General features: G+C 41.4%; 1 protein-coding gene across 15 annotated transcripts in view; it reads right to left on the minus strand.

The window, feature by feature from the left end:
* SYNE1 (spectrin repeat containing nuclear envelope protein 1) overlaps positions 1 to 27,407 on the minus strand; it is a 278,820-nt gene that overhangs the window by 114,906 nt on the left and 136,507 nt on the right. For all 15 annotated transcript variants that reach the window (XM_081854278.1, XM_081854273.1, XM_081854275.1 and 12 more), the window contains 20 exons: positions 26,209 to 26,362; positions 25,243 to 25,386; positions 24,338 to 24,502; positions 22,853 to 23,170; positions 21,313 to 21,468; positions 20,114 to 20,284; positions 19,519 to 19,845; positions 17,742 to 17,894; positions 15,970 to 16,137; positions 15,022 to 15,198; positions 14,420 to 14,566; positions 13,107 to 13,232; positions 11,829 to 12,005; positions 9,771 to 10,036; positions 5,676 to 7,836; positions 3,583 to 3,920; positions 3,205 to 3,349; positions 2,811 to 3,029; positions 1,137 to 1,399; positions 379 to 544 (listed from right to left, as the gene is read on the minus strand). In XM_081854278.1, the coding sequence (XP_081710404.1) occupies positions 379 to 544; positions 1,137 to 1,399; positions 2,811 to 3,029; positions 3,205 to 3,349; positions 3,583 to 3,920; positions 5,676 to 7,836; positions 9,771 to 10,036; positions 11,829 to 12,005; positions 13,107 to 13,232; positions 14,420 to 14,566; positions 15,022 to 15,198; positions 15,970 to 16,137; positions 17,742 to 17,894; positions 19,519 to 19,845; positions 20,114 to 20,284; positions 21,313 to 21,468; positions 22,853 to 23,170; positions 24,338 to 24,502; positions 25,243 to 25,386; positions 26,209 to 26,362 (5,941 nt within the window). The remainder of the gene's footprint in view (positions 1 to 378; positions 545 to 1,136; positions 1,400 to 2,810; positions 3,030 to 3,204; positions 3,350 to 3,582; positions 3,921 to 5,675; positions 7,837 to 9,770; positions 10,037 to 11,828; positions 12,006 to 13,106; positions 13,233 to 14,419; positions 14,567 to 15,021; positions 15,199 to 15,969; positions 16,138 to 17,741; positions 17,895 to 19,518; positions 19,846 to 20,113; positions 20,285 to 21,312; positions 21,469 to 22,852; positions 23,171 to 24,337; positions 24,503 to 25,242; positions 25,387 to 26,208; positions 26,363 to 27,407) is intronic.

A 27,407-nucleotide genomic window follows, 5' to 3' on the forward strand; every position in this document is an offset into this window, starting at 1 on the left:
CTGCTCTGCCCCCATTTTTTTTTAATGAGACACTTGACAAATGTTGTATTACATAATCCATTGTATGTATGATTAGAACACTAATAAGTAAATTTTGGGATTCCCTTTATTGGAAGATTTTTAAAAAAAATTGGAAAGGAATCTGTGAGAAATACTTTAGCTATAGGATTTCACTAAATCAGTGGTGTTCATGCTCCATATCCTAAAGGAATCCTCTTAAAACTGAATTTTCTCATGTCTGTCTGCTGTAGGAACCGCAGTTTGCTGCAAAGAATCGTTTGGTACATTCTAAAATTTGCACAGGGCACCACAACCAATCTCTACAGAAATACCCAAATCTATAGAAACACACTGGCACTCTATACAAGTCTGACATACCTGCAATTCCTCAAGCTGGGGATCTATCTCAATTGTAGGATTTAATAAATATTCTCTGGCTTCCTGAATCCAAGACTTCACTTTATTAATCTCTTTTTCAACTTCTTCACGCTCTTTAAGTTCTTGTTTAACCACTTTCCCACTTCTTTTCACCTTTTGTTGCATGCTTAAAAATACAAACAACGTTTTAAAGATTTGAGTAGCACACTTCTCCATACATTTGTCAAAACCTTGGAGTACATTAGTGGACACATTCTACTATTTATCAAATTTGTCATTTATATTTTAAATGGAATATAAATGTTATAATTATGACTGTTATAGAAGAGAAGAAGAAGAAGAAGAGTTTGGATTTGATATCCCGCCTTTCACTCCCTTTAAAGAGTCTCAAAGCGGCTAACATTCTCCTTTCCCTTCCTCCCCCACAACAAACACTCTGTGAGGTGAGTGGGGCTGAGAGACCTCAAAGAAGTGTGACTGGCCCAAAGTCACCCAGCAGCTGCATGTGGAGGAGCGGAGACGCGAACCCGGTTCCCCAGATTACGAGACTACTGCTCTTAACCACTACACCACACTGGCTCTCAATTAATTATAATTAATTAAATCAGCAAGTTTAAGTTACCCATCCTATGCTGATGGAAACCAATATTGTGTACTTGTACAGTTTAAACTGTTATATTCAACAGTGAGAAATTCACAGAATATATACAATTATGGATCATAGCCAATATTTACAGTTTAAAATAGCTTTTCCTTACTTCTGGCATCTGTCTTGCATTGCTTTGATTTCTTGCATGATAGGCATTTGCTCTTGGGAACCAGAGGCTATTTCTATGTCCCGGAGCATGCTGAAAGCCTGTTGCTTCAGCAGACCCAGAGATGACAATTGTTGTTCAAGTTCCAGAATGAAATTACTGTGATAATCCAGAAGTTCCACAAGTTCATTCTTTGAGGCCTTTTCTACTGAACTTTCTGGTAAGCGATCTTGCAACTGATCAAGAGTTTCTGTTGCTTTTTTCATCTAAAGATGAGATTTTAGAAAACCACACACAATAAACAACATTTCCTTAAACTTGTCAGTCATAATAATTTACAACCATTTTAAAGGCTCTGAATAGCTTCCCCATATATTTTACTATTGTGTATAATTAAGCTTTCACATAATAGTAATATATTTTAAAATAGTTTGCTACTCACAATTGTACTTCTGTAATTAGGTTATAGTATGTTTGATTTTGTTAATAACATGCTTACTAAAACGTGTCTTGTAAGCACCACTGGACACAAACTTAAGATCTAAGTAGCACTGCTATCTCAATGCTTCCTAGCTTGCTCTGAAGCTGATAATACTCCCTCCCACCTGTTCCCAGTTCATCAGGAGCTGCAGCTGTGGCCCTGTGTGGCTGTGGGAAAAAAGGCAGGAGGCTTCAGGGAGCTTCTGCCCAGGAAGAAGTACTTCACAGAGTGTCAAGGGTGGAGTCTCAGGTGCTGTAGCATGGGCGTAGCCAAGGGGGGGGCAGGGGGCAGCCCCCCGTCAAATAAAACAATAGAAATACTTAACTGACAAATCCCATCGGTCCTGCCCCCCTAACAAAAATCCTGGCTATGCCCATGTGGTGCAGGGAGCCAGTCAGTTTCATTGCTGGGCTCCCAAGGGGAAGAGCTTCTGGGGTGGACCAGAGAGAAGACCACAGGAGTCTAGTCCACTCCAGGAGCATAAAAGGAGGACCCGCCTGGCCTTCTCCATCCCTTTCACTGATCTTCCCGTGCATTTGTGCTCTCTTTCAGATTGCTGGTTCTTTCCTACTTCCCTATGGCAGAAGAGGCATTGGGCTGGATTCTTAGAAGGCGAAGGAGAGGGGCACCCTGATCAAGCACACAGGAGATCCCCTTAAAGGGTACTGGAAGGCAGATTTCTGTCTTTACGGCACCCCTCACCAGTGGCCAAAGGAGGTTTCCCATCATTAGCTCATGCTGTGGTGAGCCTCAGCAATTGTCAACCCCTGCTGTTGAAATATAGCTCATCAATCTGTAGGTAGGCTGGTTGAACACGTGGGTACCCGCCCAATGCCTACATCAAACCTGTTATGTAATCAATAAGTTGTGATCTATTTATCCAACTTAGATTGTGTTCGTCATATTTTATTGCTTGTTCCCGCACCACACACAGCTACCCTGTGCGTGGGTCAGCAATGTTGATTAGCTTGCTTCATCACATCACTGTAAGATATGCAGTTGATCCAATGAGAAATTCTTCATTTTCAGTGAAACCCATCTTTTTAAGTGGTATTTATTTCCATGTATATGTAAAATATTCTTTTCCTATAACTCTTCATTTTAATATTCAAATGTTGACATTACAAATGCAAAATATACTTGCACAGAATGACTAATAGTGAATAAGAGATACCAAATAACCTTGATCCTTATACCTTATTGTTAAATACATTCCATTTCTGCATTGATTCTTCCAAAATCCTCTCCTGGTCCTGGGCAACACTTCGAAGCCTTGTCCACCGCTGCCAAACGGTAGTCATGGATCTACTTATGGTTGCCTTGCTGGCATCGTTGCCTATTTTCTCTAGGCGGCATGCCTTCTCCTCCAGTGATGTGACCTTCCCATGAAAAGAGTTCACTACAGACACCAGTGACTGAGGAAGCAACGAGAATGATTTTTTTTTTTGTATCTTAAGAAAATAATTAAATTTTTTTTTAGCATACCTTATGCTTCATTAAGTGTGTAGCATAGCTGAAACAGATTGCGTTAAATTAAGGCCTGTGGTTTCAATGGAGAAAATATGACCCGACATAATTCAGAAGCTTTACCTTATGTGATATTAATTTTTCTTCTGCTTCAAGACTGGAAGTTGCTTTAGCTACAGAAAATTCAGATAATTTCTTCTCAGATTCATTCATCAGGTCAATAACTTGCTGTCTTGCCACTTGATACTCCTGCCACTCAGAAGCACAACTTGAAAAGAAATCAAACAATGGAACTTATTTCTGAGTAGGAAATGGCATGTATAGTTATTTAAAATCAATGGCAATTAAAACCCGCAGTGCTTAACTTTGGCTGGATTGCACTGTAAATGTTTTATAAAATAACCATTTATCCTCCCATTTCCCAACAGCTGCCTTTCTGAAAAGAGGACAGCAACTATCTGCTAGACATATTATCTGACATTTCAAAAACTGAAAATGTACCTTTGCAGTTGTACTTTCTGGGCTTCTGCTTCTTGTTCTGATTCCACGCCTTTCGCTTCTAAAGCCTTCATGTTCTGCTCCAGCTCCTCTTTTCCTGTGACTTGAATAAAGGGCTCCATGTCGGCCACAAGGGTCCGCAGTTCTCCCAAATGCACACGGAATTGCTTTTCAGTGCTAAAAAAATCTATATGGTTCTTTAGATTTTCCTCCGAGTTCTCCATATCGAGGCCATTTCGTGCCAACTGTAGCAATTCCTGGGCGTCTTCAAGCCAGTCACTAGCAGTCTGGGAAACCTGGTAGTATCTTTGGCACAGGCTATATAATTTATTCAATTTATCCTGAAAACAAACAAATTAAAATGACATATATGGTCATTAAGAAAAAACACCACTTATATAACATATATAATTAGGGAGGCTGTGATAACCAGCAGGTTTGATTTAACACAGTTCTGCTAAAATCAACAGCGACGTTGAATCCACCTTCTGTCCAATCTATCTGGAAACTGTACTGGAGTATAAGAGCAGGGATGACTAATGCAAAATACACGCATTGTTGAATACAACAGATAACACCTGCATTTGTAAGTGCATTCAAGTGTACATATATATGATCTGTACTCCTAAAAGTGTTACTAGAGACACTGAAGGGTTTCTATTAAGTTCCAAGATCATGGAGTGGAAAATTCAATCAAAATAAAGGGACAGGGTTCCCACATTCCTGCACAAAATATCTGCATTAGAATTGTCTCACTATTGCTCATTATTTTATGCGACAGATTTCCCCTCTTCCACAAACTCTATTAAAGGGAGCTTCTCTTAGTAAAAGCCACTGATGATGCCCAAGAAGCAAAGTTATGATCCTACAGCATATTTACCATGGAGCAAGTCCTACATGCCTCATGTTTATGGCCAGACTATTAGTAGAGTGCATTATGCTCATGTCCACAGCATGAGGCAGATCAGACTAAAAGGAGAGAGTAAGTCTCTATGCAGGGATGGATTAATCTATTACTGGATTTTTAACATTAATGGTCACAAATTGCTCAGCTGAGCATTCATTTTCTTGGGATTTTTAATATACTTCACCTAACAGAACAACTGTGCAACAAGGCAGGCTGGATGCCTTAACTCTTAAGTATAGAAGCAGATGTGCTATGTAAAATTAGTTCTAATCAAAGACTGCAATTTTAAAAGTAGGAGAATTTTTTTCAAATGTAAATAAAGTGGAAGTATACAAAAATAAACATTACTTCCCATCTTACTGTAGATTTTGTTTCATTTTGAAAAATACAAATTTCATTTTATGGTTTATTATCGTTTCTATTTTAAATTAGATACATACTTGGGCACCAAAATCTTTAAAGTGATTAGGGCCTTGCCTCTATGGTCTCAGGAGCTGTGGACTAAAAAACCTTTGGTGTATAATAACAACTTTTGGTTTTTTAAAAAATTGGCACTTACATTGCCTATGCTGTTTAAGGTTCTGTTGGCCAGGTTTTCTGGTAATCCTAAACCAGGAGAGTAAGCACCTGGAACAAAAACACAGCCGCTTTGCTCCTCCTCTGATTCTACTGATCTAGCCAGATCTAAGCCATGGTTTGTCTTGCTCCAGAAAAACCATGAGATATACCCAAAGTTTGATGTTCTGAGTAGAAGCACCATGAGTCCACATTCAGATATGATGCTAAGCCAAGCCAGGTCTTATATGGGGATAGCACAGCAGAAGTATGAGCAGGACAAGAGCAAAGTGGCTGCTTTTTTTGCTTTAAATCATAATGATGATGATTTATTTATACTATGCCCACTCTGGGTGGCTTCCAACAAAAATTAAAATATAATAATTCATCAAATATTAAAAGCTTCCCTAAACAGGACTGCCCACATCCTTGCTTGTTCACGCATCACCATAGTTTGGCTAAGAATTAGGAGCAAACTGAGCCAATAACAGCCATACTAACAGCATGAAATCTAAAATTGGCTTCAGCAGGTTAACCCTGGTTATTATGCCATACTGATCATTCTAATACAAATCTTTAATTCCTCGTCTTCTTAATGTTGGAAAAAAATTAAAGGAATGCAAGATTCACTGACCTGCCGCTTGTGTATTGCTTCTTTCACTTCACCATCAAGTTCAGAGAGTTCAGCAAGACTATTTTCCAAGTCAGCAGGTATCAGTTCTTTGGCCTTTGTGTACTTCTCCTTTTCTTTACTGCTTAGTGCTCCCATTATCCTTAGGCTGGACTGAACTTCTTCCTGCTGAATCTGAACTTTACGAATCTCTTCCTGGATAATGTTCAGCTTTAATTCAATACTCAGTTGATCGTTCAGTTCTGCCTTAACGTGCCTCAGCCAATCAAGGGAGCGACAGATTTCAGTTTGGAAATCTATGCTTTGCACCAGTCTGTTTTCACACTCTATTACAGTATCACCAATGGCAGTTTGCAACGTCTTCAGCATCTCCTGCCAAGTTCGCACCTGATGATTTGCTCCTTCATGCACAGATGGGTCAAGTTGGGAGGAAAGCATCTCAAGATGTTCAGCTATGCGTTTCAAAAGGATCCCAGCATCCTGCAGACTGCCAGCCAAGGAATGGTACATTTTCAGTTTTTCCTCTGCTGGGAGTGTTTGTTCATTAACTTTTGCTTGCTCTTCTTTTACAGAATTTAGCTGCATCTCAAGTTGCTTACACATTTCTTCATGTTCTTGATATGCTTCTATCATATCTTCCAACTGGTTTACTTTCTGTTCTATTTGCCTTTTTAGTTTGTGATACAAGGTGGTAAGCAGTAGCATCTCCTCTGGCAGCCATGGTTGCCCAGTGCTCCGAAATGCTTCCTTCTTCTGGTTTAATTCATCAACAGCAGCACCAAGGTTTATGACTTCAGCCAGGATGCTTCTGTAATCTTGCTGGAGTGACACAGCTTCTTTGGCTAAGAGGGTAAAAGGGGCCTTATGTAGGCTCACTAGTTGATCTTCCAATTCAGACAGAGCCTTTGTTGTCAATTCAATTAATGATGCATATTCATTACGGGCCAAGATTGCTTCTTGGACTTTACAGAATTTGTCCTTAGCCAGAGCAACAATCACACTGAATTGTTGAGGCAAGGCATTCAGCTTTTCATCAAGATAAGAACGATCCATTTCATTGAGTGATGGTAAGATTTCCTGGCCATCCCTTTGCAATGTCAACAGAAGATTTTCATATTCAGAGCACTGCTCAAGAATTTGATGATACTTTGCTAATTGGGAATAAAGTTCAGAATTGCTGTTCATTAAATTGATCTCTGGGAATGAAACAATATCAGACTGCTTAAGCCAGTGGCATAATTTATCCAAATCTTCCTTGAAATATTTTCTAGAAACCATATGTTTCTCCAGGTCTATTAGTCGTTGGCTACATTTTTGCAAAATAGTGTCATACATGTTCTGTAGCTCTTGCAGTTTCTCTAACACTTCAGTCTTCTCTTGCTCTGTTGTTTCCTTCATTAATGTCCTTCCTTGAGACCACAGGGCAGATATTTCACTCTGGTAGGCCTTAAGGCTGGCTTGTGTACTCTTGCAAACCCGGATCTGTTTGCTTACATCTTCTGGTAGCAAACAAATATGCTCATAGAACATTACCTTTTTCTCATGTTGTTGAATGTGATTCATTGCTTGAAAGGCTGCCAAGAGGAATTGAGTTCTTTCAGATAACGCCTTATTCAGGTGCTTTCTCCTCTGACCAACCAAATCACTAAGGCAATCCACATGATTTTCGGCATCTGATAGGCATTTCTGGAGCACCTGTCTTTCATTAAGCCCCAAATTAGTCATCACCCTACTGGCATCCTTTGTAAGTGCTTTCAAAACAAGTTGTTTGGCTTCCACTTCACTGCAAATGGTGAGATGATCCATGAGGAAGTTCTGAGCCAGCTCAGGTGGTGGACTGTGTTTGAGAGCTTCAGAGATGCTAGGTTGCTGCTCTTCTGCCCATTCCATTAATTCCTGAAGTTTAGTCTGCACCATACTCAGCTCTTCTAATGTGGTGACAGACAGTTGAATTTTCCTCTTGATAAGGTCCTCTAGCTGGATCCAGCGCTGCTCAAAGTGTCCCGTCTGCTCTTTTACTAACTCTCTGTCATCCAGATTTAGATGTTCTGTTATTTTCTGCTTCTGATCCTTCAAGTCTTCAAGAGCAAATCGTCTCTCCTGCAGAGCCAATGCTAGCTTTTTCAAAGCCTCTAGATGGGTAGTGGTACTTTCAGCATCCGATCTGTTAAAAACAAGTAAATTAAGAGAACAACTCAATATAAACAATAGCACTGGGTGGGTGGGTGGAAGAGGTGTTCGAGCAATGTGAATATCTGAAAATCTCTTCATTCCCTAAGGGCATTACAGATTTAAAAATCATATGTAAAGCAATTATTGCAAAATACACTGCCACTGCAAACTTCTGTATAGCTGGAGATGTCACTAGAGTGCATAGGTCTTTGCCTTCAAATATGATCCCCAAGATAAGCATTGCAGTCCCCCATGTTCTTCTTTTGGGTTATAGAGCAAATATGTCATCTCCTCTCATCCATCCAGTCACCGACCCACCAATCTACCTGCTCACCTTGGCACCTGCTTAGCCTGCTGCTGCTCTGGCAATGGTGGGAGGAAGAAATGCCAGTATCTTTCTTGCTCCTCCTCCCTTGCTCTACCTGGCTCTGCTACAGGAGCAAGACAAGTGCAGATACCACTCTGAATTGTAGTTGTGGGGACTAGAACTTTATAAATAGGTGGAAGGTGGGCTGGAGAGAGGAAGATTGAAGATATGCAGATGAAGATATTTTTAATATACCACATTTTTCGCCCCATAGGACGCACTTTTTCCCCTCCAAAAATGAAGGGGAAATCTGTGTGCGTCCTATGGGGCAAATGCAGGCTTTCGCTGAATCTTGGAGAGCGAGAGGGGTCGGTGCGCACCGACCCCTCTCGCTCTCCAGGCTTCAGAAGCTATCTGCAAGCCTGGGGAGCCCGCGGGAGTTCCCCGCGCTTCGGGCAGATATCCGCAGCCTAGGGAGCCCTGCGGGAGTTCCTGCAGGGCTCCCTAGGCTGCGGATAGCAGCCTGCTTCCCGGAGCGTGGGGCGCGCTGAAGCAGAACGCCCCACGCTTCGGGCAGATATCCGCAGCCTGGGGAGCCCTGCGGGAGTTGCTGCAGGCTCGCAAGGCTTGCGGATAGCAGCCTGTTCTGGGGGCTGGGGTCGGGGGAAGCTTGGGCTTCCCCCGCCCCAGCCCCGCGGCTGGGGGGGAAAATAACTTTTTTTATTCATCCCCCCCCCAAAAAGGAGCTACGTCCTATGGGCCAGTGCATCCTATAGGGCGAAAAATACGGTATATCTCAAAAAGGCTTCAAAAGGTCATGCTTTTCTGAGAGTTCTCTATGAAACCTTGTAAAAACTGAACTTACAAGGTGAGCTTGAAGAGGAGTTCACCCATCTAGGTACACTATCCTTTCAATCATTTCAGCAAACCTTTGAGGCATACTGTTAACTTAAAAGCATCTACACACACTGCCAACTCTTCAATATAAAATATGCCAATATCTCCTATGACTGTAACATTGCCCTAACCCTAGTGTGTCCACAAGCAGTGCAAGCATGTGTTTAGACTTGCTCACTCTTCACTTGCTCATTCTCTTCTTCCATTTTCATAGTTGGTCCTGAAGGAGAGAGGGACTTATGGAGGCATTATTAATAAGTAAATTAATAAAAACTCAGGTAGGGGTACATGAGTGTAAAGGCTGTAGGAGGGCTGATGCTCAGTACTAGAGCACATGCTTTGCATGAATGAAGTCCTAGGCCCAATCTTTATCGTATTCAGTGAAAAAGATCCTAGGGTAGCAGGCCTAGCAAAAGTCTTTATCTAAGCCCTTGGAGAGCTACTTCCAATTAGCACAGACAATACTGAACTAAATGGACCAAAAGAGCTCAATATAGTCAAATTTTCTATTCATTACAATTTGCCTTTTAGAGGAAAACCCTACCAATGTGGCTTCCAAAAGTACAAGAGCAACATTTACAACAGAATAGATTTAAAACCAGAAAAGCATAATGGCAGTTCCAAATATTCATGTGAGTATAGTTCTGAAAAGTGGTCACCTTAGCAATGTCTGTATCAAAGAAGTGTTACAGATTTTCTTGACTCAACCCACAAGTCCCTACCTTGCCAAGTTGTCCCATTCTTGTGTAAACTTTTCCAAAAAGACTTCTACTACGTTTAGGCGGTCATGATAGTCCTTTGTCCTCTGAAGATCTTCCTCCCTGTGTAGGAGCACATTACTTGTTTGAAGGCAAAGATCCAACCAATGGTTGCTCAAGCGTCCTACTTCCTTGTGCTCTGGTGACTCCTGTCCTTGGGTTAGTTTGCTCACCTTTTCAGTCACAGCTGTCAAAGCTGTCTGTTTAGACTGCAGCTTCTGACTGAACTCCTGTATGAGGAGATACAAAAAGGAAAATGGTAATGAATTAACAACCTGAGAACTAAATGAGAATGTATAATGCATTCTATTTAGGCTGTATCACAAAAAATTATAGAAGACAGATCATTATTCTTCTGTTTCATGAGATGTCAAGATTTCTGTTTTGACAGTTCATGGGGAACAAAGAAGTAAGAGCTTTTTCGAATGGCAGATCTTCCTTCCAGATTCAGAAAGAAAGTTCACAAAGGATCCACCAGCCCCCTTTCCCTCTTCCTTACACCCTTAGAAGGAAAACTGTCTCTTCCTTGTCCTGTTTTCTCTATAATGTCCCATGAAGAAGGCAAATTGAGCCTTAGGTTGGAAAGCCTTAGGTAGAAATTACAATATAGTGGTACCTCGGGTTAAGTACTTAATTCGTTCCAGAGGTCCGTTCTTAACCTGAAACTGTTCTTAACCTGAAGCACTACTTTAGCTAATGGGGCCTCCTGCTGCTGCCGGAGCACAATTTCTGTTCTCATCCTGAAGCAAAGTTCTTAACCCGAGGTACTATTTCTGGGTTAGTGGAGTCTGTAACCTGAAGCGTATGTAACCTGAAGCGTATGTAACCCGAGGTACCACTGTAGCTCCTTTTTTAGAGGCAAACTATACGCTATATGCAAATGTATGTAACAAGACTACCGACAGTCTTTTTCTTTAAAATAAGCTGCTCTGGTGAGGGTTTGGGGTACCCAGACCCTCTTTCCCTGCTTAGTGTTTCTTTGCTCCAAAATACTCCTTGAGCAGCTTTCCCACTGGATTCTCACAGAGCAGAGCAAACACAGCTTTGGAATCTCATGGGTAGAGAAGCTACTTAAGGTAGTTGATTTGGAGCAGGGAAGAAGCATGGAGCAGGGGAGAAGTGAGGAAAATGTTATGCACTCTCTTCCCATCAATTCTCTGTTCTAAATGCCCCTCCCCTGAGGCTACTTATCTTTTTTAAAAAAACATGACTCTTGCTCTTTAAAAATGTAGGATTAAATTTACTAGTTTTCCATTATGGGTTACATACAGCAAATTCCATGTTAGAAATGTGTGCAGAGGAGCTATATAGTCACATAAGCTAGCTCTGTCCTTCAGCACTGCTGTGTCCCATCATCTTACTCTTCCAATGAACGTCCACTTCATGTTGATCAGAAAGGGTTCCCCTGGATACAGATGATTTGGGTCTCTCTTCAAATGCAGGAGCTGTGAGGAGAACTTTTTCTGATTGTTTATAAGTGACAGCAGCATATGGCAAAGGTAGCAGGCAGGACCGGTCCATGCCGTCCCACAGCTTCCTTCATGTTATGTGGAGTGGATCACGTGTACTCCCTTAATGTACTTTTATCAACCTGGCATTTTGAGATAACCTGGAGAATGTTTTACCCACGCGTAAGCGTAGAATGTATTTTGAAAACTCGGCCACTACCTACTTCTCTAAAATAACTAATCAATTTCAGAGGAAAATGTCTTTATTTTGCCAGCTGAAGGTAGTTGTCTACCAAACCTAAGTGGCCTATATCAGTTTCCTGGATTATGGTTGATTTTTCAGAAATCAAGTCAACTGTATAACTCAAAAGGGCATTCATCTTCCAGCTCTAACATACCATGGCATAAACACATAAAGTGCCACTCCTGCCCACATTCTTTCTGCATAACTGCACTTCTTCCGGAGAAATATATAACAGTCAAACAGTGTCAAGTATATGCAAACATAAAAATAAAAATAAACCACCTGTTAGCTACAGATTTCTCTTTTATTTGAATGGAAGCTGCCCCTTACCTTCACCTGCAACACCATATTCTGAGCAATGTTTATTTCCAGCTCTGCCCCTCGCCTCTTCATATTCTGCAGTTGCTGATCTGCATCCTGAAAACATATCCAAAGCTCTGCCTTCATTTGCTTTATTTCCTCCCAGCCCTGAGCAAGGTACTGTGAGTTCATTATCCGATCTTCAATCTGAAAAATATGTGGGAGGGTAGCAGGAACATTTTAATGCAATTCTTTATGGGCTGTCTTAAGATGTACACTACCTCTCTTTATGTAGGGCAGACTCTTGTGATAGATTTACAGCAGGGGGTGGGGATGGGCCACAGAGATAGAGGATAAAGGAAGCTTGCATAAGTCTCTAGGATCCAGAATGACTTAACCCTGTGAAATTTCAAAACCAATATGACCATAGCATGGTAACACTCCACTCATTAAATAATTTATTAAAATTAAGGATAGAAACAGACAACACTGAGTGAACTTTAAAGTTTCTCTTTGCATCTTTTACCTCTCTTTCTAGAGACTTTGAAAACATTGTCAGCAGTACCGGTTTGTTTGGACTATAGTTTATAGATGGCCTGGATTTGTATTATTTTGCTTTCTGGGAAGAAGAGTCAATCTGAATGTTTACAGGTGGTACAGGTCACTGCTGAACAGTTTTTGTGTATAATTTATTTGTCAACAATAAATATTCTATTTACTATGAGCAAAATTTCTTACTATGGAAATATCATTCAGAACATTTTTTAAAAACAACAACCCAATTTGTTTGCACTGTATAAATGCATGTGCATAAATGAATGCATTTTTTATACTTTAAAGTTAATATGGCTGCTCTGTCATAGGACAGAGAATTTAATAATGAAATGGAAAAGTCAATGTATCCGTTAGGATTCCTACTCCTAATGTGCAACTGCAATTGCAGTTTTGTTGCATGGCGGATTTCAGCCTCAGAAAATATTAGAATCTTTTATGTAGCAGCAATGAAGAAAGCTTAAATATGCAAACTCACTCTGAAATGCTGCAATACTCTGCAGTAAAATAAAGGCCTGACTTCTTAAAATAATACTGATATATGTTAAACGTTGCTAGTCTATTTATTTACCTACTATAAAGATATACCACTTATTGTTTTCTAGGTATTACGGCATCAGTTGGTATGCTATTGATGCATATCTTTCAGATGCAAATTGAAATAGCTTCTTCAAACTGCTATTACCCTTGTGACACAGTAAGACAATTGCACCTCTAAGAAGGATTAGAGGAGGTCTGCCACAGTTTATCCCATACCGTTTGCTTTGTCAGCTGGATGTCTGTTGCTGTATTTTTCACTGTGCTGTCTGATAAATCACACATAGAGCACAAAAGATCCAAATAGGTGCTTGCTTGCTCCTGCAGGGCTCTGAAATGCTTAACCTAAAAAGAATAAGAAAAGTTTTTCATGAGAACATATTTTCACATTTCACCAAGAAAGCTTTCACTTATACAACAGTCTGATGAACTGAAAACAGGAGAGAATCATCATGGTTATTTTTGTTACAAACTATTCAGAAAGGTGTATAAATAATAAATAACAAAGATGCAACACATCAACCAAGCATGCAATTATCCATCCACTCGTCATCTTGTTTCACTATATTAATGCATGCTAATATTTAAGTTTATATTTAACATTTCCCCAAAAAACAAAATATCTGTTAGGCTACTTGAGATCTGACTGAAAGCTATGTCCATGACTTCATAAAACAAAAACAGGACAAGATTCTGGTTCTTGGAGAATTAACAATAAGGGATTGGCTGTCTAGACCAACTAATTACTGTCCATCTGAACAGATTCATCACTGTCTGGCTTCTAATTTCTTAATCCAGCCTAGTCTTAATAATATTACAACTTCAAGTAGCAGCTTTTCAAGGGCATGCTCTGCAAGATATATACTCCTTCATGAACGGAATATACTACTTAATTTTTTAAAGTAGCGTTACAATTTGGGGGTGATAAATCTTATTGAGGACACAGCTAGAATTCCTCATTCTGGATCCAACATGCTGAACACTAACATAAGATTTTCCAATGGCTCAAGATACATTTGAGAAATCTGGAGAATAATAAGTAGATATAGGATTGTATCTTAAAGCGGCTCCAAAATACACATTTGGATTTGTTCATTTTGACTTTAAAGTCTTTAGGGACTTTTTGCATAGAGATGCAAAGTATATCTTTTGAACATTAAAAACATTTATTTGAAATTCACGCCGCAATGATACAGAAAGGCGTTACCAAACAATTTCTGCTGGAGATAGCCAAACGTGTTGAACAGCATTTGGAATACAGGGTACAGTTTTGGGTACAGTTCTGGCTGCCTCAACTCAACCTGGGAGGATTAAAGGACCTGGGGGAGGATAGCATCAAAGCATGCCCCTAGCTAAGGGGAGGTCCTGCCTGGCCAGAACCCCTGCCCCAGTTGCCAAGTGCGATCCTGGATGCTTAGTCCACACCAGGGTCCTGCACAACTCAACTCTGTTTATTTATGCACACATTTGGATTCAGCCATTTTGGTAAATACTCTATTTTGATCAAATGTTTCAATATGGACTGTTCTTACCTGCTTAACAGCATCTGCCATGCTGAAAGGCGGACGAGGATTTGGCTTTAGCTCTGGCCGAACAGCAGAGAGCCAAACTTTACACTGCTGAAGTGTGTCTTGATGGTTAACGTGTTTCTGGAGTTCGTGCTCCAAACTCTGGTACACCTACAAAAAAAAGCATGAATAAGTTGCCTACTATTTCTGATGTCATTATTGAAGATAAAACTATTCCCAAGTTGACAGGCTGGCAGTAAACTGCTAATTTTACATATAAAACACCTAAAAACTTTTTGCTAATTGGCCGTATGGAAATGCTGCAAATAAGTAAAGAGATATAAGACTCCTAACATACATATAATCTATATTAGCAATATAGATATTACTGTAGTTTTCCAAAATGAGTTTCTAACGACCTGTGTTCCAAAATGAGTTTCGAATTCAACTCTTAGATGAGATGTCTTCCATTTTCCTCCATCTGTAATTATGTTCAGTTTTCAATTCAGATGCCCATTTTGTACCCTATTTGCTAGTATTTTGCATTATATTGTATTTTTTGTATTGCATCTAGTAGATTATATATTACAATGACATCTACTAAACATACATGAATAGGGACTTACCCTCTGAGTTGTGCTACATATAGCTGAATAGCTATCCCTTGTTCCCTGCAGCTGAGTTTCTATATTTTGCTTAAATTTTGCTTGGAGATGCTCTGCACACTCATTTATTAAGTCATCTCCCTTGCTTTTAAGGCTGTTCAGGCGATCTTCAAATCCAGCAATCTCTTCCATCATTGCCTAAGAAAGCAGCATTCAAAACACCACAACATATCACAGAAAATGTTTACAGCATTTAATAGTCACCATTCAAAGGGGGGCAGGCTAGGACAAAAGTAGTTGAGCTGCCTCATCCTACACTGTGCCAGGCTCAAGCTATTAGGGCAGAAGTGAGGGCAGAGAAATACTTTGCGCTCTTCCTTCCATGAGCTGTTATATATATATATATAAATAATTTAAAAAATAAAATAAAAGGCTATTTCCCCACTGGAAACAATGGGAGGGAAAGGGTAGGAAGAAATTTACTGATGCTCAGAAGCATGATTAAATATCTCCCCAGTTTCAGAGCATGTCAGGTGGGCAGCATTGCTTTGCATCTTTTGGATCCAGGCCACAATCCAAAATGCCCCTATCATGCATCCTTTTAGGACATACAAATGTCACAACTCTAATGTCACTTGGGGTGACAGTCGTTTGAGGGACCAGTGTCTTCAGAGAGCAAGGCTCCAACATTGAATCGGTCTCTCTGACATCAGAGCTCTGTCTCTGAAGTCTCATAGGTAGAGCCAATCTCGTCTAGGGGCCCTGGGAAACCCTCATTTCAGTATCCCAATCAATCTGATCATGTCTCATGTGCCTTTAAAGTAAACATGAACTTACGACTTGCTTTTCTGTAAGATGAACTTTTACCATACTTATATCTTATATATGACCTTTTGAAATATTATTCACCTCATAAGGCCCACTACAACATACGAAAAAGGGGATTTGTTGATGCTCATTTAGACCTACCTTGTGGTTGGCTAAATGTTGTGTTATAATTTCTAGATTACTGTTCTCCATAAGGTCAGGAGTAACCAGCCTGCTAGACATCTGTAACAACCACTTTTCCACTTCTTGTAAGTCAGTGTTATATTCTTCATGCTGTTTCACTTTCACCTCCAAAATTGCAACATGAGCCTGCACGATCATAGAAACCAGTTACATTTCAAAGAGTGTTCCAAATAATGCCCGCCCCTCAAAATACCGATTGTAAAAGCATGAAAATACATGTTTAACTTCGTATGAAAAAGTTTCATTTTTTGCCAGAACTTGTTTGTAATTACACCTGTGCCCTGGGAGAGGGGTGTATGCTCCTTTTCACAACACTGTTCTCAGCTCTTCACATGCATTGTTTCCCCAGGCTGCCTCAGTACCTATTTTCCCCTTCTGCTCTTTTTGAGTGATCACAGTCCACACAAAGTATATTTTATGATAAAGGTAACGGTAAAGGGACCCCGGACCATTAGGTCCAGTTGTGACCAACTTTGGGGTTGCGGTGCTCATCTCGCTTTATTTGCTGAGGGACACCTTCCGGGTCATGTGGTCAGCATGACTAAGCCACTTCTGGCAAACCAGAGCAGCGCACGGAAACGCCATTTACCTTCCCGCTGGAGTGGTACCTATTTATCTACTTGCACTTTGACGTGCTTTCTAATTGCTAGGTTGGCAGGAGCAGGGACCGAGCAACGGGAGCTCACCCTGTCACGGGGATTCGAACCGCTGACCTTCTGAACGGCAAGTCCTAGGCTCTGTGGTTTAACCCACAGTGCCACCTGTGTCCCTATATTTTATGATACACTGGAATAAAAGAAATACTTTAAAAATCTAATCTAAAAAGAAACAAGAGCAAAGAGAAGGTTGATGTTTTGAAATGTGCTTGTAGATCTGTACTGTGGTGTGCAATTTGAAGAAGAAGAAGAAGAAGAGTTTGGATTTGATATCCCGCCTTTCACTCCCCTTCAGAAGTCTCAAAGCGGCTAACAATCTCCTTTCCCTTCCTCCCCCACAACAAACACTCTGTGAGGTGAGTGGGGCTGAGAGACTTCAAAGAAGTGTGACTGGCCCAAGGTCACCCAGCAGCTGCATGTGGAGGAGCGGAGACGCGAACCCGGTTCCCCATATTACCTGACTACCACTCTTAACCACTACACCACACTGGCTCTTTGCAAAAAAACAGAGTGTTGTGCTGTGGATCTCTTTATATTGGCCCAGTGCTTGGAAACAACAAGAGGAACAACAAACATTTTAATCTTTATTTGTGTGCCACCCCACCTGCAAAAATTACTGGTCTAGTCACCTACTTCCCACACCCAACAGGAAAGCTCTGCAAATTTAATAACATTTCGTTAGTGTAGGTTATTTGTGGACTGTTGTCACCAGGACATGAAGAGGCCTTACTGCAGGCAGCCTATGTTTCAAGCCTAAATTCACCTGTAGAAATAATTATTACCATCTTACAGCAGAAAACATGGCTTATATAGAGCCATGGCTTGTATTCCATGTGACACAAAGGCTAACATTTCACCAGCACAAGGATTTTCCTTGCACACCCAAACCTTAATCCCCTTCCTGCCCCCCCCAATCTGTTCCAGGAGCTCTCTCAACCTTCCAAAGCAAATTTGGGGATGGCATGGGATGTGTACAGGCAATGAACAGGGGAATTCCCATTGCAGTTATGAGAATCCTTGTGCTGGCTTCTCCTAGTGCACTGGGTTAGCTGAATAAGACCCTGGGTATTTTACCTTTGCTGTGCTGCAGAGCTCCTGGTATTCTGTTTGAAGTTTCTGAATGTTCTCTGCCAAATTGACATCACACACTAGCTCAAGAAGGCATTTTCCTTTTTCTGTCACAGATTTTATTGAAGGCTCATGGGAAAACACTGTCTGTTGAATTGACTAAGATGAAAAATAAAGTTAAACTGTGCTTCAAAACGAATACAGGATTTACCGTAAATTTCGCTCCATAACACGCAGATTTTTCCTCCTAGAAAGTAAGGGGAAATGTCTGTGCGTGTTATGGAGCGAATGCCTACAGATGGCGGGGGAATCTGCTGCAGTTGTGAGCAGTCCGTGGCTTGCTTTGAAACAGCAAAGCAGGTGTAAGCGGCTCCTGTCAGCGAGCCGAGCCGGGAGGAGGGAGAGAAGCAGAGCGGGCTTGGCTGCTTTAAAAAAACCCGTCCTCTATGTTCCTCTCTCCTCCCCACAGAGCTGCTAAGTAGCAGCGAAGCTTTTCAGCCAGCCTAGCCGGGAGGAGGGAGAGAAGCAGAGCGGGGTTGGCTGCTTTTAAAAAAAACCGTACTCTCTGTCCCTGCCTGCAGTTTTTTGCTGTCCGATTTTGGATTAGCCACTGTAGGGGCTGTGTGTGTGTGTGCTTGAGCTATAGTTCTCCTCCTCCTGCTTCCCCTTCGCTCTCCCTGCGCCCCTGCACTCTCCCTCCGACTTTAGAATTGACACTCTGTGTCTGTGTGTGTGTGAGAGAGGGCTCCTTCTCCTCCTGCTTCCCTTCACTCTCCCTGCGCTGTCCCTCCGACTTTAGAATTGACACTCTGTGTGTGTGTGTGTGTGTGAGAGAGAGAGGGCTCCTTCTCCTCCTCCTGCTTCCCGTCACTCTCCCTGCGCTGTCCCTCCGACTTTAGAATTGACACTCTGTGTGTCTCTCTGTGTGTGAGGGCTCCTTCTCCTTCTCTTGCTTCCCGTTCACTCCCCCAGCGCCCTGCGACTTTAGGGCCAGTTCCCTCTCTGCGTGTGTGTGTTTTGACCTCACTGCGCTTGGGGGAGAGTGTTGGTCGCAATTTTTCTTGATTTGTCTCAGAGTGGTTACTATCATGGTTTCCTTGCCGGGGAGGAGGGAGAGACGCAGAGCCTGCTTGTTCTAAAGGAGCAAAGCTGGAGAGGAGCCTCTCCTGCATTATCAGCAGCATCCTTCTCCACACCCCCCACGCGAGCTCCTTGTCCCTTGAGTTCTTTTCCTTCCCTCCCCACTTAAAACGTGGTTACAAAGCACGGATCCACATGGATCCTCAGGATTTTTGCACTAGGTCACCCCAAATTCACCATCAGATCACATAGCATATCCATGGCTACAGCCTGCACCAAAACACACACGCACCCACTGTTTCATGGGGTCGCAATGGCGCAAAAACGTGGTTACAAAGCATGGATCCACATGGATCCTCAGGATTTTTGCATTGGGCTACCCCAAACTCACCGTCAGATCACATGTCTGTGACCACAGCATGAACCACAAAAATCATATATCCACTGTTTCATTTAGAATATTTTTTTCTTGTTTTCCTCCTCTAAAAACTATGTGCGTGTTATGGTCAGGTGCGTGTTATAGAGCGAAAAATACGGTATATATAATACACAACACACAGAGTATCATTATTTTCTTGTGTGGAGAAAGAACCCATTTAAAAATGTGATGTGAAGTCATCCTTAAAATATGAGAGACTCAGAAGCAAGTTACATTTTCTGGCTTAAGACTTCACTCATTTTGTAGCTCACAATATTTATTTACCTTATATTTGGATAGCTGTGCCTTTTTCTCATATAATTCCATTTTGGGCTCCACTGTGGCATGTAGTACAATCTGATACTCTGACAGCCACTGAGTCTGTACTTTGTACTTATCTAAGAATTCCTTTGTCAGGTGGAGACATTTCTCTAAGGTTGTGTGTTCTTTCCTGATAGAGCTAGTCATCTCATCAAGTTGCTCCACACAACCATAGATCTCTTTCTTTAGCTGTTCCCCTTCATTTGCCTCCATGTACTTAATAGCTTTCTCTCCTTTTTCACGTGCTGATTTCAGTAAATTATGACCCACATCCATGTCACTCATGAGATCCTGTAAGAAGAAAAATGGATAGTATATATTTTGGCCTGCGACTGAAGAGTAAATTACTTCTGCAGATTCAGTTTTATTCCTACTGCTGAGCATCAGCTGCTTGGTGAATACATTTTTATTTAATCAGTTGTTCTGAGTGAGCTTTGTCTTCTGTTATGGTCAATTGTAACTGATTTAAGCTTTCTTATATTTTGCAACCTCATTATGTACTGCTGGTAAAATATGTGTTGTTTTAAATTGCTGTACCAGTGTCATATGAAAACTATACCTCAAGCTTCTGCATTTTCTTCTCCATTGCTGCTTTATCTACAACATCAGACTTCGTCACAACATCTCTGAATTTCCTAAGAGTAGCTCCAAACCACTCCTTGTAAGCAGCGAAGCACACTTCAGATTCATCCATACTGCGAATTTCATCTTCAAGGAATTTTATTTGCTCCTGCAAGCAAATTTTAAACAGGTCTCAATACTGACTATTTATCCATTTCTTGTATCTCTTTCCATTTCTTGCATCTCTTTCAGTAACTACAAAATACACTGTTTATAAATAAAACATAGATCAGAGGAGGCACTTACTTTCTCCCAGTACGTTTCCGAATACAATTCAAAATGTTGGTGCTGACCTTTAAAGCCCTAAACGGCTCAGTCCCGTATACCTGAAGGAGTGTCTCCACCCCCATCATTCAGCCCGGACCCTGAGGTCCTGTGCCGAGGGCCTTCTGGTGGTTCCCTCACTGCGAGAAGTGAGGTTACAGGGAACCAAGCAGAGGGCCTTCTTGGTAGTGCCGCTTGCCCTGTGGAACGCCCTCCCAACAGATGTCAAGGCAATAAGCAACTATCTTACTTATAAAAGACACCTGAAGGCAGCCCTGTTTAGGGAAGTATTTAATGTTTAATGCTGTATTGTGTTTTTAATACTTGGTTGGGAGCCACCCAGAGTGGCTGGGGAAACTCAGCCAGATGGGTGGGATATAAATAATATATTATTATTATTATTATTATTATTATTATTATTTCTACTACTACTAGATCATTCCTGCCACACACACATAAATACCAAGCTTATTGGTCTACTTCAAGTGCCTACAGGAAAACAGAACCTTCTGTGTGCTTCTGCGTATAATATAAGCTTCCTTCATTCTTTATTTCCATGTGTTGAAGGAGCAGCAAGACTACACTGCTGGCCCTGCCTCTATTATCATCCCTATCCTCATATGGATATATCAGCAAGGAAAAGCTACATCTAGAAGATAGAATGGGACTGGAAGCAGACCATTAAAATCAGTGGCAGCTTTAAAATTAAATGGACTGAAGGACTCCTAAACTGAGGTTAGGACTGTGTATATGTGAACCAGTTGGCCTGATGGAAAAAAACCTGTTACTTTTCAGTTAACAGTGAATAACTCTCTCTCTCTCTCTCTCTCTCTCTCTCTCTAGTCTACTTCTTTTTTCATTATTATAACTCACCAGTACTTGAAGAACTAGAGCTTGGTACTGAGAGGCAAGGTAGGTTGCTTGCCTTCCCATCCTGCTAGAAGTATGACTCTCCTCCAGAATTTGCTGGGCTAACAATCCAACTTCTTCAACTTCATCTTTATAGACTGTTATCTCCTCGTGCCATTTCTGTGGAAAAGAAAAATATTCATTTTATAATATTACAGAAGTGACAAAAATGTGGTTTAGGAACTATTAAAATGAAAACAGAAGAATGGAACCTCTCTTTGCGTGGACAGGCGGAGTCCCCAGATCCTGAGCGGTCCCCCCCATCATGTGGAATAACGACTCAAGACAGTGTGCTATGGGATTAAATTGGTCACAACTTTATTAAATTTCAAATGTGGGTAGACCTTGGCTCAGGCATTGGGCGTTCTCCCTCCCCAGTCCCCAGCCGGGGACCTAGGGAGCATCAGGGTTATCCAGTGTGTGTGTGGGGGGGGGAATGGGCCGGCTCTGGAGAACATATGTTCAAGCAGAGATAGCCGCCCCCGTTATGCTGCCGCCGCAGGGGAGAGCAATGACGACCTTTCGGCGTACGGTCAAAGCCTCCCTTCAGAAACCCCTTTAACAGGGAACCCTGGTATCGCCACCGCAAAGAGGAAGATGGACTAAAGGATTCCGCCCAAGGCCTGATACCGCCAAAGTTGTGATGTTTTGCTACGGGAAAGGCGAAACCTGCCAATGCAGGGAAATTCCTTTCCGGCCCTTTAACAGCGACCTTGACGTAGCAGCGCCCGCATACCTGCAAAACCTGTGAGTTAACCTGCAAAACCTGTGAAAAAAAGTTAACCTGCAAAATAAGACATTAACTGAGGGTGGGTAGGGTGGGAGAAGCTCTGGAGCCAAGTGAGGATTCCCAGGTAAGATCCTCCCTCTATTGTCTGGGCAGGTAATCCCTCCCCTACCTGGCCTGGTCTCCTTGGCAACGCTTCCCCCAGGTGGGATTGGACAATTGACTGAGGTAGGCGGAGACCTCCAGGTATCCCACCTGAGGGAAGGCAAGCCAAGCCTATACTGTCTCTGGACAAACGCTGGCTCCCTCAGCCTGAAGCGAGATGAGCACTGCAACCCCATAGTTGCCTTTGACTGGACTTAACCATCCAGGGGTTCTTTACCTTTACTTTTGTACTTAGTAGGCCAGAACAAGCTGAGTATTCTTATTCCAGCCAGGATTCACTAATATGTTCCATGGTACTTTATTATTTCATCTATTTTTATAATGGTCCACCAGAGAAAGATACGCACATCGTTCACACATTGCAATAATACTGGTGACCTGTGTTCAGACTGGAAACATTTGCATTTACATTTATCCAAGAAATACCAAATAGTTGGCACAGGTAGAAATAAATGCCCAACTTTCAGATGTACAAACTTACTTACTATGTCAGCACCTGGAACAAATTAGTTAGTAAGCTCATTGGCAGGACTGATGCAAATTAGCAGGCTGCACATTCTAAATGTAAATCCAGGCCCATTATAAATTACCATCATCATATAACTTAATCACCTTCATTTGTTGTAGCTGCATTTCCTTTGTGGCTCTGTCAGACTGCCGCCCATTTCTGATGTTAACTTTCTCCTCCAGAGTTTTGAGCCACTCATCCACCTTCAGAAATTTGTCCTCCATCAGCCTCAGTCTGCTTAGGGTAGTGTTTAGTTGCATCCTGACCTCAGAAAGCTTGTGTTGATATACTGTCCAGTCTTGACGTACAGACTCTAGTACTCTGTCTTCCAATTGGGGTATACCCCATGGGATTACTTCTTCCCTGACATGGAGTGCTGCATTAAGCAAGGCCTGTCCCTCAGCACAATGCATCTGTAATTCCTGAAAATGCAGAAAGATTAGCATTAATCATTCCATAATTCTGTACTGAGATTCTGTATTACTGTATAAGCCTCTACATTCAGCTGGCATATATTTGAGACTGCATAAGTGCATTTCAAAGTTCTCACAGACATCAGTTTACAATGAACAGATTATCATATAAAATTTCATAATATTTGCAACCAACACGCATCATTGCCCGTAATACAGTGGTACCTCGGGTTAGGAACTTAATTCATTCTGGAGGTCCGTTCTTAACCTGAAACTGTTCTTAACCTGAGGTACCACTTTAGCTAATGGGGCCTCCTGCTGCCGCCGTCGTGCAATTCTGTTCTCATCCTGAAGCAAAGTTCTTAACCCGAGGTACTATTTCTGGGTTAGGGGAGTCTGTAACCTGAAGTGTCTGTAACTCGACAGCCCACTGTAATGAACTTTGGTGGTTGGATACCTATCAATGTGGAAGCAAAATGGGGGTACCCAAAAATAAAATAGAGATTATAACATTCTCCCTATGAATATAGAAGCATATCAGTTTGTAAATAAAAAGAAAAGTATTTTTTAAACTATACTCAGATACCGCCATCAAACAGCCTGATGAGGATCAACAAACCTCCTTGATGTACAGTGTGTTTTGAAGTGTCAGATGAAAAAGAGAGAGAGGAAACAAGAAAAAGGAAACTTGGGACAAGAACAGTTATGTTCCAGTAAGAACAGAAAGTTGGCCCGCTCAAGGTTCCAATAATTTATAGGGATGCATGAGGATAGAGAAGATGCATGCGGTGAGGTTTCAAACTCCCCTCCCCACATTATACAAGGACATTTCAGGAGAAAGGAAGGAAAAGAAACACACACACACACACAAGCTAGCTAGCTATAATAAGCCCCCATACATGGTTGGCAGCCTGCTGCAAACTCGAGCTCTCCGGTGCTGTATATCACAGCAGGGAAAGGCCTTGGTGGGATGGGAAAGAAGAATTCCCTTTTCCTTCCTCCTCTCAAATGCCCCCTCTCCTTCAAACCCTAAACAAGAACATGAGGTTCCAGGTTGGCTAATGCCCTGAACAGCAGCACTGTTCTTAGGGTATGGGGATACACTGCAGAAGTTACATTTTTTGTGCCACTTGTACTAAATGTTCTCATTAGGGCATAACATATATAAAACCCTACCTGGAGCTTTCCAAGTGTTGCTTCATGTCTCTCTGCATCGCCTTCAAGATGCGACAAGCAGTTGAGTTTGTCCTGTTCTTTTTCTAGCCATGCTTCAAAGGCCTTCAGGTTTATTTGGTACTCTTGATGCAAGTGGACCATTTCTTCAGCTTTAGTTATTGCCTCCTGTTGTTAGAAATAGCTCATTAGTGTTGAAGAGAGAAAGCTTCCCTGACAGAGACCAAATATGTAGCGTGGCCTTCTTCAAACAGATGCCCTGCAAATGTCTTCAATGGCCAATGGTTAGTGAGGATAGTCATTCAAACAAATGATGGACACCAGACGCGGAAAGCTAGTGCAATGTGTAATAAAATAATAATATCTGATTTCTCTAACTTGCCTGGCTCCTTAAGTGGAAGATTACTTTGAATACTTAGGAAAGATATAACTGGGGAACAGATAAACTAAACACAGCTTTTGCATGTAATTTGATTTGCTCGTAAATTACTGTATTTTTTGCTCTATAAGACTCACCTTTTCCCTCCTAAAAAGTAAGGGGAAATGTGTGCACGTCTTATGGAGCGAATGCAGGCTGCGCAGCTATCCCAGAAGCCAGAACAGCAAGAGGGATTGCTGCTTTCACTGCACAGCGATCCCTCTTGCTGTTCTGGCTTCTGAGATTCAGAATTTTTTTTTCTTGTTTTCCTCCTCCAAAAACTAGGTGCGTCTTATGGTCTGGTGCGTCTTATAGAGCAAAAAATATGGTAACTGGCATCAAAACCTAACAGTAATTTAAGGTTATCAGTTAAATTAAGCACACAAATTCCAGAATTCCACAAGCAAAGACACAAGAAAAGCTTCGCACACTTTCTTTAAATAACTCTACAAAATGAAAAAAGCCATAGAATTGTCAAGAGAAGCAATACCGTTATCCTGTCTTTGAGAAACTGGTATCTCTCTCGAAGGTCCTGAAGTTCAAGCTGAGTTACATAATGTTCAGTCATGCCCATGCCTTTAATTTCAATTGTCTCTAGCAGTGTGCTGTGACTAAACACTTCTTCCTTAAGTAACTGTAAAACAAAAATAATGTTAACAACCTGATTAGAAATGTTTAGAAACGACAATTGCTTCCATAATTTATCAAATATGAATTAAGTATGAAGCTGACAAGAAGTATAATAGAGTTATGCAGCAGTTAATTAAGCAATATCATAAATACATGTTGTCAGGGAACTGCCATCGGAGAGTCAGGTGGTGGAAGGGCTCAAGGAGGCTAGGAGACCCTCGGATGCTGAGGAAGGAACCAGCAGGGGGAGAGAGAGAGTTCCCGCAGAAACTCAGTCGGAGGGATGGCTCCAAGATACTTCCAGTGAGAACAGCGGAGAGGTCTCAGGACCTCCGTTGGGGACGCCTACTCCGCGCAGGAAACTGTCACGCAGAGAATCCAGAAGGAGAGTTTCCGTTAAGGAACTCTTATGTTGGCGTAAATTCCGGAAGCGCCCACTGACGGATTCTGCCAGCGATTGAGGTAGCCATGCATCCATGGCTCCGCGGACTGGGAGAGTTTAGAAACTGATTGCATGAGTTGAGAACTCAACCATTTACGCACAAGCAGCCCCTTAACCCATTACACATGTTTAGAGTAATTAAGTTTTAATTAAGAATACAGGATGGGCATATCCTGAATGTACATGCACAACCAGTGTACACATCAGAGTCTTATTCCCCCCCCCCCAATAACAGCCGTCTCACATTAAATAAAAATTGCTTGACGCAGTTTAAAAGTAGTTTATAATGTATCTTGAGAATGCTAGTGCTGTAAGAAGAATGTAGAGTTCTTGGCTGCATGTGTAGATGCTGCTACAATTTTCACAAACGGGCTTTTCACAAACCTTAGATTTGCTGAGTGCAGAATTTTTCTCCCTAAGTTCAGCACACTGCCTTTCTGAAGCATTCATGATTGCTTCTATTTTATCCATCCAGCTAGTAAACTGCCGAACATCATCTTGATAACTTGTCCATTTAGAGAGTGCTCCTTCCAGCTGGCTGAAATGTCAATGAATATATGCACACACATTTAAGAAGTTGAAAGAGGCCCATTTATTCATATTTTTTCAAACATGGGCATTCAAGTATACAATGTATGCTTATAGTTTTATATATGTAGCAGCTGGAGAGCAGGCATTTATTTTTGAACTGCCAGCACTGACTTTGCTGTGAACTGCCTTGAGACTTCCAGGGTATAGGGCAGTATATAAATTCTAATCATCATCATCATCAACATTCTCATTCTGCTCTTCAGCCAATGTAGGCTTCCAGAGCAGCTTACAAATGTCAGTGCCCTAAGACTTATAATCTAAAAGACACAACACAAAAGGGAAAGGAATTTGGTGGAAGAGGATGACAGCAAACTCATGCACTGCTTTTATTTGTGGTAGAAATCTAACATGGACTGTTTGGTCCAGCTGATTTATGGACAGGTTCTCATTCTTGTCTTGTTGGAAAGGAAAAAATATATATGAAGTGATTATGGAATGCTAGAAATCTTTGCACTCCCATTAAGTCATGTTTATACTAGCTCTTTATGAAACTAATTAATGAATAAGGGACAAATTACGGTAGGTGTGATCCTTGATATTTAAATAATGACCAATTCTCTATTTTTTAAAAATTCATTCACTATATCATTTAAACTGGAATACTCATAAAAGAGAAATTTCCCATGTCTAGTAATCCCCCAGAGTCTTAAATGGTTTTGAACTTCTATTGTTTTCCAGTTTGCATCTGATACCTTGGGTTTATTTTTTTTAAAAGAGAAATTAGAATAACTGAATGCAAAATTTCTGAAAGTGGAAAGTATGGATTCAGCTTATGAATATAGAGTCCACTTGCCCAAAATAGGCCAGTGTTCGAAAGGAACACTCGGGAAATGTCTGTGGGAAAATGACACACTGATAGTTTACAAATTTAATTAAGCATATATCTAAAGGATTTAAAATGCAGTTGTTGTGGGTGGTATCCAACAAAGCACTTCTGCTAGTGCAAAGATTTCTGCTTCTGCAGTGAAACTTCCCTACCCATTCCTCTTCCC

Source organism: Podarcis erhardii (assembly GCF_964252035.2).
Source record: "Podarcis erhardii genome assembly, chromosome: 3".
In the NCBI taxonomy this organism is placed as follows: domain Eukaryota; kingdom Metazoa; phylum Chordata; class Lepidosauria; order Squamata; family Lacertidae; genus Podarcis; species Podarcis erhardii.